The sequence below is a fragment of the Gallinula chloropus genome (assembly GCF_964237585.1).
Source record: "Gallinula chloropus genome assembly, chromosome: 5".
NCBI classification, from domain to species: Eukaryota; Metazoa; Chordata; class Aves; order Gruiformes; family Rallidae; genus Gallinula; species Gallinula chloropus.
In genome coordinates, this window is record NC_140090.1 from 12,478,849 (window position 1) to 12,495,723 (window position 16,875).

The window sequence follows — 16,875 nt, forward strand, 5'->3', positions numbered from 1 at the left end:
TTCCTAGACTGAGGTTCAAATCAGAAGTTGCACGAAAGGTACAAAAGGAAGTGTTTACTGACTGAAAAGGAAACGAGGTTTTGTCTAGAAAAGTTCATGAAATTCACCCAAAAAATAAAATTCATCCACAATTAAATAATAAGGGAACATGCGGATAGTAACAAACTAAAATTTAAGCTTGCTGTGTACAACTGTAGTGACAAAAATAAAATAGGATGGAAAAATTGGATGATACTCAGTTTTGATCATGACCAATGCACGTTCCAGTAGTGCTGTAGGGCTCCAAGTAAGATTAATTCCCTGTTTTACTAGGTCTTTTTCATAAATTACCGCCTCAGCATAGTTAAGCCTATGCCAAAATGTTCTTTCAATTTACAAAGGCAATGTTACTACTATAATATAATTGATTTGGTGGCGTTGTGCCAAAGACAAAGTGCTGTCAGTTGCAGAAGTAAACAAAGTGAAAAAATATTTATCTCTTTGAACATTTTTTCAATTAACTAGTAATTGTGGAGGTTTCTTGGTTGATCTAATGGCAGGAAACCCAGCCAGAAGTATGGCAAGGGGGGCTTTGCAGTGTCCTTTAACTGCAAAACTTGCTTCTTGCTTCTTACTACCCGCATAGTAAAATTAAAAATTGAATATAAACAAGATAACTCTTTGATAACTTACCTAAGCTACCTCATCTTCTGATGCAGGTAAAAATGTTTTGACTCTTGTGTGGGGCAGCAAGAGGAATTTTTGAGAAACAGCAACAGAAGAAAGGAGGTGTCAAAATAGTCTCAGGAAGTCTAGGGTTATTTACCATTGACTTAATCATGATTTAAATAATTTATTTTAATTGCTTGATTTGAAATCGCGCCATCTTTTCGTAGCTTCACAACCCATATGTGCATCTTTCAGTCATGGCCTGACCTTTTCTATTCCAGCTATTTAATTAACACAGTGTAATATTCCGTGTGAATTATTCTTGTTTGCGGGATATGGCACCATTTAAATTTGTTAATGTAAAGGAGCAGTGCATTGTTGATAAACTGTTGGAAACCAAATTAGCTTTATCTTGCAGCTAGCTGATTGCATTATTTCACTCATGGGTATAATACTTCTCTAAATATGCTAATTTCACTCTTTTCTCCGTGTGGTGACATTTTTACTGTTCTCATTACTGACATTTGTAATATTTGGGGTGGGGGAATCTTTTCTTGCTTTAACCTCATTATAATGTAGCTAAAGAGATTTGAATATTATCAGATGAAGTGCACATATATTCAGGCGAGTAGAAAGGTTACTTTGTTTCCTGGCCCAGAACTTTCCCTGTCTCTAGCAGGGCTTGCATAGACTTAACGACGCTTAGGTCCAAAATGACGATACAGAAGCCCATACAGCTTCTAATTGCCCAACCACCATATCATATCCAATAGTAGGGGCCTCTGTTTGAAACCTAAGAGCTCTCAAGGTCTCCGTTTTCATGTCTGTCTGCCTGTGTCCAGCCTAAAACCTGGAATTCAGCTTAGGAGGAGTCGGTGGCCTGAAGCCACCTGATAGACTAGTGGTGATGGATAAAAATTACATGGCTGAAGCTGGTATTGCTGCCAAACGTTCATCCCATCCCTGCGGCAGGCCTGGCTGATCCGCTTCTGAGTTGGCACCTAGACTGTGATGGTTTAAACTTGTATTATTAAGATAAACTGAAAGCTCTGACAGGTTTGTTACAACCTTGAGGCATCTAGAGAATTGAATTTAGCTTAAACACTCCTATTATGTAATGGTTGAGCTGAGCAGTCCAGTAGGTATACCCCCCCACAGTGCAACCCCAGTTCCTAGTGCATTAGGAAGTGCCATTTGCTCTCTCCAGTCATCAGGTTTTTGACATAATTGCTTTCCACATGAATTTCATCAGAGAGATTTGATGAATTTCAGCATTCCCATGTTTCTTATGCCTCTTTCCCAACAACAATAGGTATGCTGTGTGCTCTCCAGATGAGTCTTCTGAAGACGTGATTGAGTGGATGTTTGGGATCAGGTCTGTGTTGAAGACACACAGTGGTGTTTGTTTGGAAGTGTGACTATAACCTAACTCTGTATAGAAAGAAGAGGCTAAATTGATTATTTCTGTGTACGTGCTTTTCTGAATAGAGGGACATATATGATTCAAATTATTTTATGCTTTGTGATCCCAGACACTGTGAGATTATAGGGAGTAGGTATGGTAGTGTGAGGTTTTGATTTCTGTTAGAGTATTTCAACAAGAGCGATGCTAAGGCATTGGGATGTTGTGGTATCAAAGTGCAACTTTAACCTTTTGCAGTTTTATTGTTTTGCTGATGTTCAGGGGATTACCTTGTAATTTTAAGTACTGTGTACTTTTGAAGGCTGGATATAGGAGACATTTCTTATATTGAATTGGTCAATGGTTGACATAGTGACATTAAAGCTTAAAAGGAATGTGAAAATAGTGAAACTCCTCTACTAAAAAGGACTTTTCCAGATAGACCAAGAGGTTGACAAACACTGAATCTTGGTAAATTTTGAATATTGCAAGAAGCTTACAAAATTCAAAGCAGCAGCACTGACATGGTTTATTCTAAAATTAAAGGTCATATTCTTTCTCCAGAAAAGCTGGTGCAGCTGATTAGAACAAGAATTCATGGACATCTGAGCGTAGATTCGAGCCCACAGGGTCCGTGATCTTTTCTGATATTTAGGTTCTGGTGTTTACAGGTAAAGGAACTTTGCAGATAGTTGTTATTTGAAAAAGGAAGGAGAAAATCTCTGGAGGGAGGCTGGTAAAAATATGTTGACACCACTAGCAGCAGCGTGTTGTATTGTAAAGTTGTGAAAGGGAAGCTTCTATGTGACAAGGCTGTGCTTTTTCTTTAAAAACAGAGTTTATGTTTAATATTTCTATTAAAAACAACTACTATTAATGAAGAGTTACAGTTGAAAATTAGAACAGCTTTGCAGTTTACATTTTGCTGAGGTGTGTCAAATGTTATCCTTAGTTCTACATTTTGTCAAAGCAAGCTGTTATGTTCTTTATATGAACCCCAAGAATTAAGACATAAACAGTTAACGGATTTTCAGAGGCAAATTTGATGTTGCTGCGTGACAACCTTTATAAAGACAAACAGCAACCTGAAACAAAGGTTTGGCTCACTTCTACTTGTTTTACTCCTGCTGAAAGAAATGGATTGATATAAACAGACAGAATGATACCCATACTTTTTGTTTAATATCCCTATAATAATGGCAATACAAGAATCCCATACACTGATAGCACACGTTGGTTATTGTGCACTTCAGAAACTGTTCTTGAGGTTTTCATGGTGGGTGTCTCTGGTTTCTTTCAATTCAGTAATTTATGTAATTAAAAAATACTTCTTTTATTCTGTTAAAGTAAAATTTCACTCTGACAATTATACCACTAATTGACTCAGTCATTAATCATAATTTGTATCCTATATAGTGTAAGAGTGAATGAAGTTATGCGTGCTTCCATCATAACCCCTCTGTGGGTCAGATTCAAAAGGCTTGATTGTACTTTTGACTGGTTTATTACAATGGCTTATGGGGAAAAACGTATTTTTAGAATACTATTCACTATTTACTACAATACCTTATAGGAAAGTGGTGTGTTTTAGAAAATGTACTTCCTTTCATTGCTGTCATTTTGAAGTTCTTGTCAGTCAAGTTTTTGCAGGATAGGGCAGCAATAAAGCCATAAATTATTACAGTTTCTGACATTGAATTTTGTACAGTGCATTCATCAATTTAAGAGTAGTTCATCCATATTTACTACTAAGGAACAGAAAAATAAGTAGAAATAAACTTTACTTACAACATGAACAAAGTCTTTTTTTTTTCTTAGAGATGTTAGTTCCCTGATGTGCCAGTTGCTTTACCTTCAATTGTAATATCATATTTTTTGTAATAAATTTCCAATTTATTAGGAAATGTTGTGGCAAATGTGTATCAATACCAGTGGGGTATTGGGAAGAAATGGCTTTGCTAGTAAATATCCTCAGCAGCAGGAAATTACACCCCAAACAGACAGCAAGGTGGAATTGTAGCAGTCTCACTTAGGAAACAGTCTCTTCTTTGGAGAAACACTTTCATATCCTTGTGGAAGGTCTGGGTCAAAGACCATAGTCCTTCTCTTCAAAAGAACATGAAAGGTGTTCAACGAGTGCTGCAGTTGGACTGTATTTGACTTTGCTTTCAGCAATCTTGCCAATAAGAAGTATATGAATTTCATTGGAAATGCAGTCAGTATGACTTCTGTTGGTTGTACATATCCTAATTTTCCTGGGTTTGGGGCAGTGGGAAGGGATATTTCAGATGCCAGAAGATGCTGGCAGGAGCTGTAAGGACAAGGAAGGAAAGCATTTCTTTTACTCGTGGAAACCAGAGGAGCTGAGGTCATCTAAGCAACATGACTGCTTTCTAAAAGGCCACTACAAGGTGGCAGGAGAAGAGACACAGGCAGAAACTGGTCAGGGGCTCGGGAAGAGCTTTCTAGGAAGAGCCCTGGGGAATTTAGGGAAGAATTTCATAAAGGTATGCTTGAGATGATACACTGTCATTTAGAGCGGGACTGACAAGTCCCTCCCAGTGCTGTATTCTGGGCTCAACCTCCTGCTCCACCCCTAAGAAGTCTGGCAGCTGTTTCCTTTATCAGAAGGACAGTTTGAGGTTTGAGGGCGTAGCCCACACTCTTATCTTATTTCATGTCTTGAGTCACTCAGACTTACTGCAAGAAAAACTGTAAGATGCTCAGCCCTGCCCTGCCACAGCAGGACTGGAAAGCAAGTGCAAATTCCTCTTTTGGCCCCTTTTTTTGATGCCCTCCTACCACAGTAGCAGACACGGAGGGCAAGGAAGCATGTGTTGACTTCAAGCCACCAGAGTAAACTTCAGGTGCCACTCTCACCAGACTGGTCTATCCTGAGAGGCTCCATGCAGCTGCTAACTAGCCTTCAGTAGGCACAATATCTATGCAAATCCAGGTTAGATCCCTGTTCCTGTCCGCCTGGCTATGCTGCATCTGCAGTAGTGGCATTCCCAGACTCAAAACTAATAGTAAGAGCATTAAGTGGTCAGCAAGTTCCCTAGATGTTCCTGCAGCGTATCCTGAGTAGTACTTGTGGATATTTAGATGCATTCTGTTTGCCCGGAGTAGGCTGATTATAGTGCATAACATTGTAATCACATGCAGATTATTTAAAGTTGTTTTTTAATTTACAGAGTTAATGTACTGTGAAGTCATTAAGTCTGACCTCCAAACCGAGTCAGTTCTCTTTGGTTTGGGGAGTTTCCCCATCCCCTCTGATACCCTCTCTTTTCCCTCTCCTGGCTGTTGGATAGTTAAGATTTTGGGGGTTAGTTGATTTTTTCTGAGCAACCTGGCTGCCAATTTTTAGGCTTTTTATATTTTTTAAAGAAATAAGGATAATGAAGCACTACAGATGTGCAAAAGGAGAACCCCAAACAATCTGATGATGCTTATACCAAATATGTTGCCAGGATTTCCTTGTAACTCCCTCTCTTAGAAAATAATTTTAATACCTCTCAATTAAATCTCATATTTAAGCAGCAGGGTGTTTTGGCAGAAACCAACTGCCACGCACTAATGAACTCTTGTAATTTGCTAAATTATTTTAAATGAATGACAGTACCTTTAGCTTTTTAATGACAGTACATTTAACTTCTGAACAACTTTGATCTAGTCCACTTTTCGTCAGGCTGCCTGCTGTGCTAAACTCTTTATTCCCAAACCCCACTTAGTTCCTCAGAAAAGATTGTTAATCAGAAGCATTATTTTCCCCTCATAGAAGCACAAAGCCTACTGGAAAGGACTTATCCAGTTCATAATTTTTCTTTTGCCTGCCCTCAGTGCTGAGTCTGGATAAGCCTTCATATTTGACAACACTTCATGTAAAGCCGACTGGAGAGCTTTGTTTTTTTAATTGGAAGATCTCTGTTTCGCAATGTGTGTTACCTTTCTAAAGAACACCTACGTTTTTCACCAATTATAGAAGCTGCCACAGTTACAAAACTTGAGCTAAAACTTGGTTTGGTTTTTCAGTTCCTGGTTGGATTCTGTACATGCCTTGTGTCAAGTCAAAACATGAGACAAATTATTCCTGCTTCCTTTTGTACCGTGAAGCCACACCATTTGTTGAGCCTGATAGAAAGAACGAATTTAAAGTATTCCTTTTCTTTTCTGGATCAGAGTACAACTGAGAAAATGAAGACTCCAACAGAGCTTTTCTTTTCAAAGGCAGTATGCATTTATGTTCTCTCCTGCTACCTGATCTCCCTTAGGAATTTGATATCTAATGCCCAAGATGTGCAATGGTCAGTTTGCAACGCATTTTATTTATACACCTTTTACTTCTATACATCTGCGTCCAAACTGTAAATCCTTCTGTATGCTGTGCAACCTTGGGTTTTGCCTAGGAATCAGTTACCATCAGTTTCAAGTTAGGCAATTCAGAGAAGCAAGAATCCAGTTTATGAGGTCTTTATGAAGCCATGACAATAACTAAGGAAAAGATTACTAGTTTAAATTACATTTTTTCTACTAATCCCTCTTTCAAGAGGTATCTTCAGATATCTCTCTTAATTGTTTTTACAGCATATAGTTCTGCGAGAAATCTCCTTTGATCATGAGCAGAGTTCTCCAAATTACCCTATTTGATGGATTAGATGATATTTACCTTTTAACTTGTGTGTTTTCTCTAACAGACATTTAGATCTGTGTGACAAATATTACAGGGAAAGAATTATGTTTAGCTGACTGCTGTTCTCACCAAGGAATACATGACACTGAATCAAGACACGTAAAGATTCTTTGCAAAGAGTTGGCAAGGATCGTCCATTTGTCTTTGAAAAAAACCTTAATGTTCATCTATTTAATGCTTTAAATTTTCTTAAACATTTCAACCTTCACTGCTGATTATATCATAGGTATTGTATGTGATTACATCAGGAAAAGGTACATACTCATTTAATGATGACTTTAACACTCTTTGAAGATAGGAATGATTAGCATCTGACTAAGACAGACTGTCCTCTTTCATCGTTTCTAAATTTTGTAGGGAAATAGGTTTATAACTGATTAAAGAGTGGTGACATGACAAAAACCTCCAGCTAATGTTCAGCAGAGGAGAGACTATTTAGTCTGTGGGGTTTTTTTGTTTGGCACTGATACAAACTTTCCCAGTAGCTTGAGCACTACACTTCCCACTGTATATTCATTGTGGTTACAAACCACACCTTTCAAAAGCACAATATACATGTGGAAATCACATTAGAAAGCCACACAGAATCAACAGTTGGCTTCAGTGAGCCTTCCTTTCTCCCCCAGCAGAATTTCTGCTTTCAAGCACATCCCAATTGTTGAAGTTACAGGATAAACCTGAAGTTTTTGCAATAAAACTCAGCTTTACAAAATTCTCCCGAAAAGTGCCACCAATTTCTTAGATTTCTTTGGATTTACATCCTCTAAAATAATTTAATGTCCTGCCCTTAAAACCTCGTGAGTAGTCAGGCACTGACTGCTGTGTGGTATAAATGGAACCTAAGCAGGAATAATTTCTTTTTTTCTTTTCTTTTTTGAGTTGGGAGATTTGAAAGGTACATAGGGCCAGCCAGCTCCCTCAGCACAAAAGCCACTCTGTACAATACTACAATTGGTCCCAATTAGAGACAGAATTTTTATAAACCCCCTTGGGAACGGTCAGATCTGGACTGAGTCTTGCCTTAGTCTTTGAAGAGCATCTCTGTGAAAAGGCATGCTGAGCTGTAACCTCTTGCCATGCCCACAGCCGGTCCCTGGTAGCTGCACCAGCACATGCTGTTGTGTCTGCAGATGGTCTTACAGCGGGCTATGGGCTGTTACTCTAGGTAATACTCACCTATTGCTAAGAAACCCCCAGAGCCTCCAGCCGGGGGTAGTGAAGACCATATGGTAAGACATACGGTCCCCATGAGGCCTCCTTATGTCCTGGTTGTGCAAGTTGCTGGAGCGTGAGACTGAAGGCCAAGTGTCGTTGACATCTCTGTGTCACACCAACACCAGCCTGTCAAGTGTTGCTCTGCCTACGAGAGGAAACGTGGAAAACAAACCAAAACCCAAACTCCCTCCTGTCATCTGCCTTAAGAAAGGGAAGCAATTTGAAAATGTTATGTTCTGTTAAGATAAAATATCGGAGGTCTTCAGATTTGAAGCTCAAGATGGAGGTCTCATGACTGAAAGGAGAGAGGGATTCAGTTCTCCTGGAAGTCTCTGGAAGAAGGGACCCTTGACTCTAGGAAACACTGGCCTTGATACTTCCTGCTGAATTTGGGTGAAGACAGCAGCTAAATTTAGAAAACAAAGAAGTACAACTGTGCTGGAATAGGTACTCTTGAAAGAGAGACTCAGAAAAGTTACCAAAGAAATGCAGCATACAGCATGCACAGGGCTCCTTTTATTTCTGCCTTCTGCACTTCAGCATTCATCTTATTTATTTCCAACTGTCACATTTGAAACACTCCTGAAGAACCCTCCTAGGTGACCTTGTTCCTGGGGGGTTGTCTTCTGTGTTCCCCCCAGTTGGCACCACAGGGCTGCCCTGTGTGGGACAGTCTGGTTCTGCACTGCCTGTTCCAACACCCACACACGCAGAGAAGCAAGAGGCAAAATTAGCACCCAAGAGTAAAGGGAATTTTCTTGTCCTCTCTGTATCTCATCATGCATGCCAGACCATATTTTGACCCCTAAATAGAGTGATTGAATTGTTCTGTTTGTTTTAAATGAGCTGCTGGGAGTCATGGGGAACCATACGTATTGATTCGGTATGTTACATCTCAGGCATTACAGGGATACAAATTCTGGATGAGTTAACTTCAATAGAGGTTAAAATAATGAATGGATTTTTTTTATGATCTGAAGTTGTAGTCTGCTGCTTTAGCTCTATGGAGCTGATATGTTATGAGATCTTTTTTTTTAAAGCCAGATTTTCCTTCTCAATATGTCCCTAAAGAAAAGTTGTTCTGAAAATGCTGAGTTTATTTAAGGTTGCCAGCATTTCAGCTTGACAGTTTCACTGGGGCATATAAATCTCTAAACAGCAAAGGAGTAAATGGAAATCTTGGATTAGTTTCATTCTTGGATTGGCACAATTCCTTTTTCTAAATTTCTGTAGATGAAAAGAAATTTTTAAACACTTTAAAAATACCTGCTGTTTTGGTTATGGTGCTGTTCTTGGTTTAAATGAAATGCACAGGAACCTGGTTGCTGTCTCTGACAATGTACTATGCTTCTTGGAAAGAATCCCATGAAGAAAGACTCTTACTCATAAAATTTATGTTCTCTAAACTCTGGACAGTATTTGTACTTTTTTACTATTAGCCTACTTCAGAACAGTTTGGCTACAGCGCTTCATTGCATAAGCTACAAGTGAAAATTGTAATCACTTGGGGTTGGGTTTGTATTTTTTTTTACACTTTGTGTACTAGTACACTGCTTTAAAATCTAATTTAGTGTAAGGATGTTCTTTCAGTGTTTTCAGTAGAAATTTCACTTTAAAAAAATCTACAAATGCAATAAAACAATCAACCATAAGCAAAGTAGTGCTTAATGTTTCCTACACTGTGGGAGATGGCAGGCAACACTTTGTGTGTCATAAATCATCTCTACAGCTGGTTTTTTTCTTTACATAGGTGAAGATACCAAGCCATTTACTCCTGAGAAAGCCAAGGAAATTGTGATGTCTCTACAGCAACCTGCAGTCTTCTGCAACATGGTTGGTGACTGGCCAGCCCTGCACTGGAATGCGAAATACCTTTCTGCTGTGTTGGAAGGAAGGACAATCCAGTTTAGGCTAGGTCTGAAGACAATGGATTTAGGTGAGACTGAGGTGGGCAGGCATTATATGTTACAACTCTTCTTTTAGGTTTTGAAATCCTCTGCCTCTCCATTATCACTGTTGTCTCTCTAATGTACTATTTTGATCACAGGCTTTGTTTTTAGCACATGGGCTTTACCCAACAGTGGAACTCTCCTATCTTCTACATTTATTCTTAATAGGAAATCTGATGCATGACAGAAGCATATAAGAATCAAGCATCTCAGTTTCCTTTCTTTACTTTGTAATGTGTGTGTTTGGTCCCCATCTTAAATGATTCAGTTGTTCACGAGCTGAGATTCTGTACCAACAAACCTGAATGCATTAAAGAATTAGATAATTAACCACAATTTTAAACTGTGAAATGGTAATGATTTTCACCTTTCTCCAGAGGCTTTAAAATTCTCTGGTGGTTTTCAATACTTTAAGGTCCTGTGATGAATGATGCTATGGAAGTATCAAACTTTAAGAAAATCACCTGACTGCAGTACCATAACTTCACCTCTTACCCTCCAGATTCACTCAGACATCTAGGAACATGCCCTAGATATCTAGGACATTGTTTAAAAATAAAACTTCATTTCTGTTTGTAGCCACGCAGTACTAGTCATAGTCTATCCAGGTACAGAGTTTCATACCAGGAAGGAAAGATACAGGAAACCTGTTCCATGATGGCATCTGCTAGCCACTCTAGAGGTTCTGCATTGCTTTATTCATGCCCTATATATCCTTTGACCTCTCCATCACATACCAAAAAACATTTTGCCATCCACTTTCTCTCTTTTGCCTGAAGTATTTTGTTTCCCTTCAGTCTTTTTTTTTTTTTTCTTCTTTGGCCAGACAAACCTGCTTCTTAAAAATGTGCACTGTAAGTCATGGTTTTTTAGACTCCACTTAGCGATTCTCTCTGTACTCTTCCAACCTTCTGCAGTTGGACTGCCTCCTCTTTGGAATGTAGGATCTGCACAAAGACTCCTAGTTCTATGGAAGTGGTAGGATTACATCACATTATCTTACTTAACAGTGTGTGACATTTGCTTTCTTCACAGCATTACGACCATATTATTTCATGTTCATTTTTTGCAAGATAAATGATGAAACAGAAGGGTTAGAGGGAAAACGTTTGGCATTTTAGGATTTCAGAGCATTTTACCAGCATGGATTAATGATTCCTATGCCATTCCTGGGAAAACTGTCATTTATTCACTTCCTACAGATGGGATAACTGAGGTGTAGAATACATTGGTACACACCTTCACAGCAGTTCCATGAGGTATCAGCCAGTTCTTGCACTACATGTAAAAGACATCCCATTGCCAGTAGGAAAGACATTGCATGTATTTTTCTTGATATCTGGTTAATCTCTCAGCTGTAATGCACAAGGCTTACCAGGTAAACAGATAGTTTTGGTCCTAGTTTTCATTAATTAGGCACTTTTTGAGACCCAAATAGATATGCCAAATGGGAAAGCTTCTGATGGGATTAATGGAGTGTTATGTAGCTAAGTGATTGATTGCTGTTACCAACTAAGAAGATAAGTCATCACTTAACAATAACTTGTAGTCACTAGGGATATAGAGTGGATTTAAATTGGAATTTGTATCTTGAAGTTGCATCTATCTATATTTTGCTTTTTCCTAAAGGCATCAATCCCTAGGCAGCAATCATTTTGTCTCCAGGAACCTCCATTATATGCTAATGGAAGCTAGAAACGTCTTCAAGAAGATGGGTAGAGCCTTCAGGGGTTATATTGTAACTCAATGAGACCTGTGATGCTATAAAAAATTTGCATTGTAAGGATATATTAGTGAAGCCATTAGCCAAGCCATCTCAGATTCTGAAATAATGTAATACATTTCATGTGCCACTGTCATTTGTAAGGTGGTTGATCTCACTCTTGCATGCTTAACATTGTTTTTCAATGAGGGCCTCTCTTATCATTGCTCACACTAACTTTCCCAGATGAAACAGAGGCAGTGATGTGGTTAGAGACAGCAGCAGGAGAATAGAACTGAAATTGTATCGATCTCTCTGAATATTCCTCCCATGTTTACAAAGATTAATTGCCTTAATACTAGATGGGATCACTCCTGCCACTGAGTCGGAAACGTACAAGAAAAAAGCTGTTCTCCTGCTTGTAGGTGTATTTTGGTATCACTCTGAAACAGCTGCTTTTTCTGAGGTTTTTAAAGCCATGAGGTTCATCTGGAAAAATCCAAAAAGATTTGAGACCTCTTACTATGTTGACCTCTCATCTTTCTTTAGTGCCACATCTGCAGCCTGGATGGGTATCCCCAGACTGAAGATTCCTTAATATAAAAAAGCAAAACTGCAAATTGTGGGAGCCACTTACATTTTTATATTTGCTTTTCATGGTAGTTTGGAACTCCTGAGGTACATGGATGTGGAAGGCACACTGGAAACATGGGAGCTAGCAGTATTATTTGTGTGAATTATTTGCACCTACCTAGGCATGTGTTTGATAGTATTCTGTCTGATTGCACAAATTAAACAGTATATGTCTACAAGGGTGGGAAAAACCAAATCAGAGGATTAAGCAATGACAGAGATAAGATGACTCCAGAGAGTGTACCAGCATTCATGACTAGAAGAATGAAGGTGCTATTCATGAGGAAAGCCCTTCCTATCCAGTTTCAGCCATGCTAAATAATTTAGTTTTTCTGAGGTGGGATAAAGGGTGGGCAGCAACTACAAAAGTTGAGCTTCTGGAAGAGAAAATGCAGCATTGTAGCCCCTCTATCTGATGGCTACCTGGAGCACACCAGCAATTATGAAGGAAGAAGAACATTTGCATAAAACTGACTTCTGTATGCAGACAATTCTTGTGACCATTTTCCTCTGGTTGTATAGTAAAATGAATAAACAATGAATTTACTGTGAAGAAGCCAGAGAGAACAAGAGGTTGTCATGCTGATCACTTATGAGTCACAAGATCTTTGGAGGAAATTTCCCTTACAGATGCTGACTAGAGCTGATGCTGTCAAATACTCAGTTGGATAGAAAAGGGCTGCAATTTGGACATCTGCCCAAGAGGTTTTACCACTAAGGACAGCAGAAGATTTCAGGCCCTCAGGGTTCAATCTACAGAGGGACTGCAAAAGCAGCTATAGATTCAGTTGCTGAATAGGAGGCTGAAAATACACTACAGATACTGTAGGCCAAATGTGTGGCGCACAGCTGAGATTTGAGGTGGTTATTGGAGTTGGATGAGTATGGTCAGGTTTTTTGTTTGTGGGTATGCTTGTGCTTTGTTTTAGTATTAAATGATTATTCCTTGCTTCAATTATTCATTTAAATAATTTTAATTCCCCAGCAGCTGTGAACAGCTATTTGGTTTTAAGTATAAAGAAGTGAAGGAGACAGTTCACTTGCATTCTTAGTCAAGCACTAAGGTATTTTCTAAGGCTATTATTTTTTTCTAAATTTCCCTTAGCATACATTGCAAACACTGTCTTTCCAAGTAGGACAGAATTTTGTGTGTTTCAGGACCAGACCTTCACTAAGGAGAGGAACTATTTCCTCCAAAAAGCACCTCATTCCCTCCCTCCAGATCAGTCTGGCATTGGGTGGGAGAGCAGAGCACTGCTGTCTGCCTCCAGATACCATGTCATCAGACAGCACTGGTATCTTGCTTCAGACTTACCCATCTTAATCTGTAATTTATCAATTACAAAACACCTTCAGCTTTTGGTCATTAAGTATTAACAAACTGATTAATAATGTTCTTTCTCTTATCTGCCCACTGATAATATATTCACCCTAGTTGCAGTCCACAAATCCACCTAAGCAACCTGCCTAGATTGCCCAAATGCAATTTTTATTACTATTTCTTTTTTCCATAAGCACCCACACCTTGGTTCTGAACAAGTTATAAATTAAACCAAGAATGCTGCCCTGAGGAGATTGCACCCTAGAAGCTAGTCTTGCCTTTCATAGTTGGAATTTTTCAAATGAAGCTCAGTGAAATACACTGTGAGGTAGAAAGAGCATATTTCTTGCCTTTAAAACACTTGCTCCTGAGTTATCCTGGAGAATAAGCAGTGCCCTGAACACTCTTTGTTCTCATCAAAATAATACAGATACTGAGCCACCCTCAGTAGTGCTTATATCTTTTATCTAATTTTTCCATCAGACCATCTTTTAGTAAAGTTATGTGCATTGCATTAATGAGGGGGTGTCAGGAGATGGCATTGGACTGCAGCACAGAGAACCAGGTACAGGGGGTTTTGGTTACAGCAGATGATTTATGTCTTGTATGCAGTTCTTGGGTATGGAGCCCTTCTGCACAGACTCAGGTTACAGACTGCCAAATAGTGGGGCTAGGCTGACATTTGTAGTTAATGAATTTGATAGTGAGGGGAAAGGAAGCCATTACCTAGGCTACTACAATGGAAAACAGCAAAATGATAGTGATAAAGGTTTGTAAAAGCCATTCTCTGCCCAAAGGGAATAAGAACAAATGTGTGAGGCTCTAGGGGGATTGCTGTGGTAATAGAATGAGTGCAGTAAAGAACGAAGAGCTGCTGCTGCACTACAGTGAAAGGATTCCATTTCTGAGCAGCTCTGTGCTAGCTACACAAGGTTAAACTGCAGCTCCATCATTGTCATTCATGCAGGCTGCAGTCATTTTTCCCCAGTAGTAGTTATAGTAAAGTGAGTGATTTTTTAATTGTTTTTTTTTTTTTTAACATTTTGATAAGTCTCTTTGAAGCTGGCACAATTAGCTGCTGTGGGAAATGAAGATGTCTGATTAGGCAGAAGTAAAGCATGCTGTGATGTGGGTTGTCCTGCAGGCCTTCCAAGTGAGCTGACCTCGAGCTGAAAGGCTGTATCGGTCAGCCTGACCCTAGCATGGCAGGAGCAAAATGCTGCTGACAGATACTTTTGTCTGCCAAGGAACACCACATCATGCTTTTGTCAGTCCCAAATGAAAAATAAGGACACACAGCATTTTAGATGGATCATTGGCACCTATGTGGCTCCCTAACTTGCTTCCTATGCATTGCTGTGCTGACTTGGTTGTTGCTTTAGGTGGGGAGGATTAACATGTCCACCTACATAAATCCATGGAGACAAGATAAAGGGTACACAAATACTTGGGTGCACATTTGCAGCTCACACTTAGGAAGGGAGATGAAGCACAGGACAGGCTCTCAGTTGTTTAGGGAACTTGGGTGTATTACTGAGTTACTGTACTGACGGGCGCCTACACACAACAGTATTGGTGTGCTTTTACCTCATAGCCAGCTCAAAGTAACAGCCATTCACTTCCACCTTAATGAAAAAGCAATAGTCAGGCTCTGTGAGCTAGGTTTTATTGAACCATTTCATGGTCAAGCCACCTAGTCCTACTTTGTATCTCATGTTGCATTTAACCAGAGCTGAGAGAGAAACTACATATTATTTTTGCTGTTTCTATGCTCGGTGCTCATGTAATACTTGGCTTTTCCTTTGTTGCTTTAGTTCCCCAGTTTGAAACTAGGTGTAGCTATGTGGAGGCTACACTTGAAGAGTTTTTGGCTTGGAGTTGTGGGCAGCCTACTTGTCTCTCTGGACCATTCAGTTGTTACGAGTATTCCAAATATTGGGCTTATGCTGACTACAAATACATTGCCAGAATATTCGAAGACAAGCCAGAAATTTTCCAGGTAAGGCATTATTATCTCATTCTAGTTTTATCATTGAAATTATCTATGTAACAAACCCCTCATGCTATCTCCTTTCTACTCTTTTGGCCATTTATTTTACATTTTTGAAATAAAAGCTCCTGTTTCTCAGGCTATCAGAGAACTAGCACCAAGTTGCAGTCATCTAAAATTCTGGATCTCCTTCTGTGCTTAACACCACAAATGATGAAAACAACTACCAGGCTGGCAGTATTCCCCATTTAGCCCAGCATCATTTTGTGACTGGGCAGGCTCATGTGTGTGATACCTGCAGCTGCACACCTTCCCTGCACCTCTGCTGAAAGTATGAACCTGAGGTGGGAATAGGCTGTGGAGATGACAGTCACACAGCTGACTGCAAAATCCAGACCCTGCCACTGCCCCAGATCCACCTTGTACTCAGATGGTACCCAAATTAACAGCTCCACTGAGGGAAGAGGATTTGATGGCATGGATTCACTTGTAGCAGGTTACTGTCCATGGAAGTACATAATCTGTGGTAATTTCCAAATTCAGGTATTGGGACACCTACCCAGGGTATTTTCTTTTACTTTCTCCATGTGGATCTGCTATTTCAGTGTATTGGTTCATCTGCCTTCCTGCTACTTCTTGAAAATTGTAAGAGGGCAGAATTAAGGATGGCTGTACAAAGAGTGTATTTTTCTAAGAAGATAGAAAGAATAGTAAATTAAGATTTACTCATTTACATACTTTCAAATATGAATATGGGATCATAATTCCTTGCAAACACTGTATCACTGAGATGACAGTGTGTACTGATAAGCCCCCTCAAATTATTTCCTCAGAAAGATTTTGCAAGCTCCTTATATGTATTTTATTCTTTTATACCACTAAAATTAATATTTTCCAGTGCTTAGTCTTTTTTTCAGCCCATCTCCTTTCCCATTATTCTGTGGGCCAGAAGGTAAGGTTTGGGCACAGAGACCATCTTACCTTTCTTTCTCCCCACCCTTCTTAAAGACATTGAAACACAACCAGGATCACATAAACAGGCTGCACAACTCTGGTGCTGGGTCATGTTGCTTGAACTAAGTTGGGAGCTCCAGGGATGTTACAGGCTTCTCCCAATTCCTTGAGTGACTTCCTCTACCTGTGGTCCTGCCTTGGTATTTTCTCTTTCTGCCTCAACAGGCAGCATTTTCCCATGATTTACAGCACAGATAATAGGTCAATAAAAACAGACTTGAAGGAAACAACCTCCATTTCTCCCTCCTCCTTCCCCCTACCCCCATTCAAGAACAAAATCAAGGCTCCAGGAATTGCATTTCAGTGCA

The 16,875-nt window shown here is 39.4% G+C and overlaps 1 protein-coding gene across 1 annotated transcript in view; it reads left to right on the plus strand.

Moving 5' to 3' along the window:
- Positions 1–16,875, plus strand: part of HSPBAP1 (HSPB1 associated protein 1) — a gene marked incomplete at its 3' end in the record, with an annotated part of 35,542 nt that overhangs the window by 972 nt on the left and 17,695 nt on the right. The window contains exons 2-3 of the mRNA XM_084265046.1: positions 9,709–9,894; positions 15,378–15,562. Coding sequence (XP_084121172.1) covers positions 9,709–9,894; positions 15,378–15,562 — 371 coding nt within the window. The remainder of the gene's footprint in view (positions 1–9,708; positions 9,895–15,377; positions 15,563–16,875) is intronic.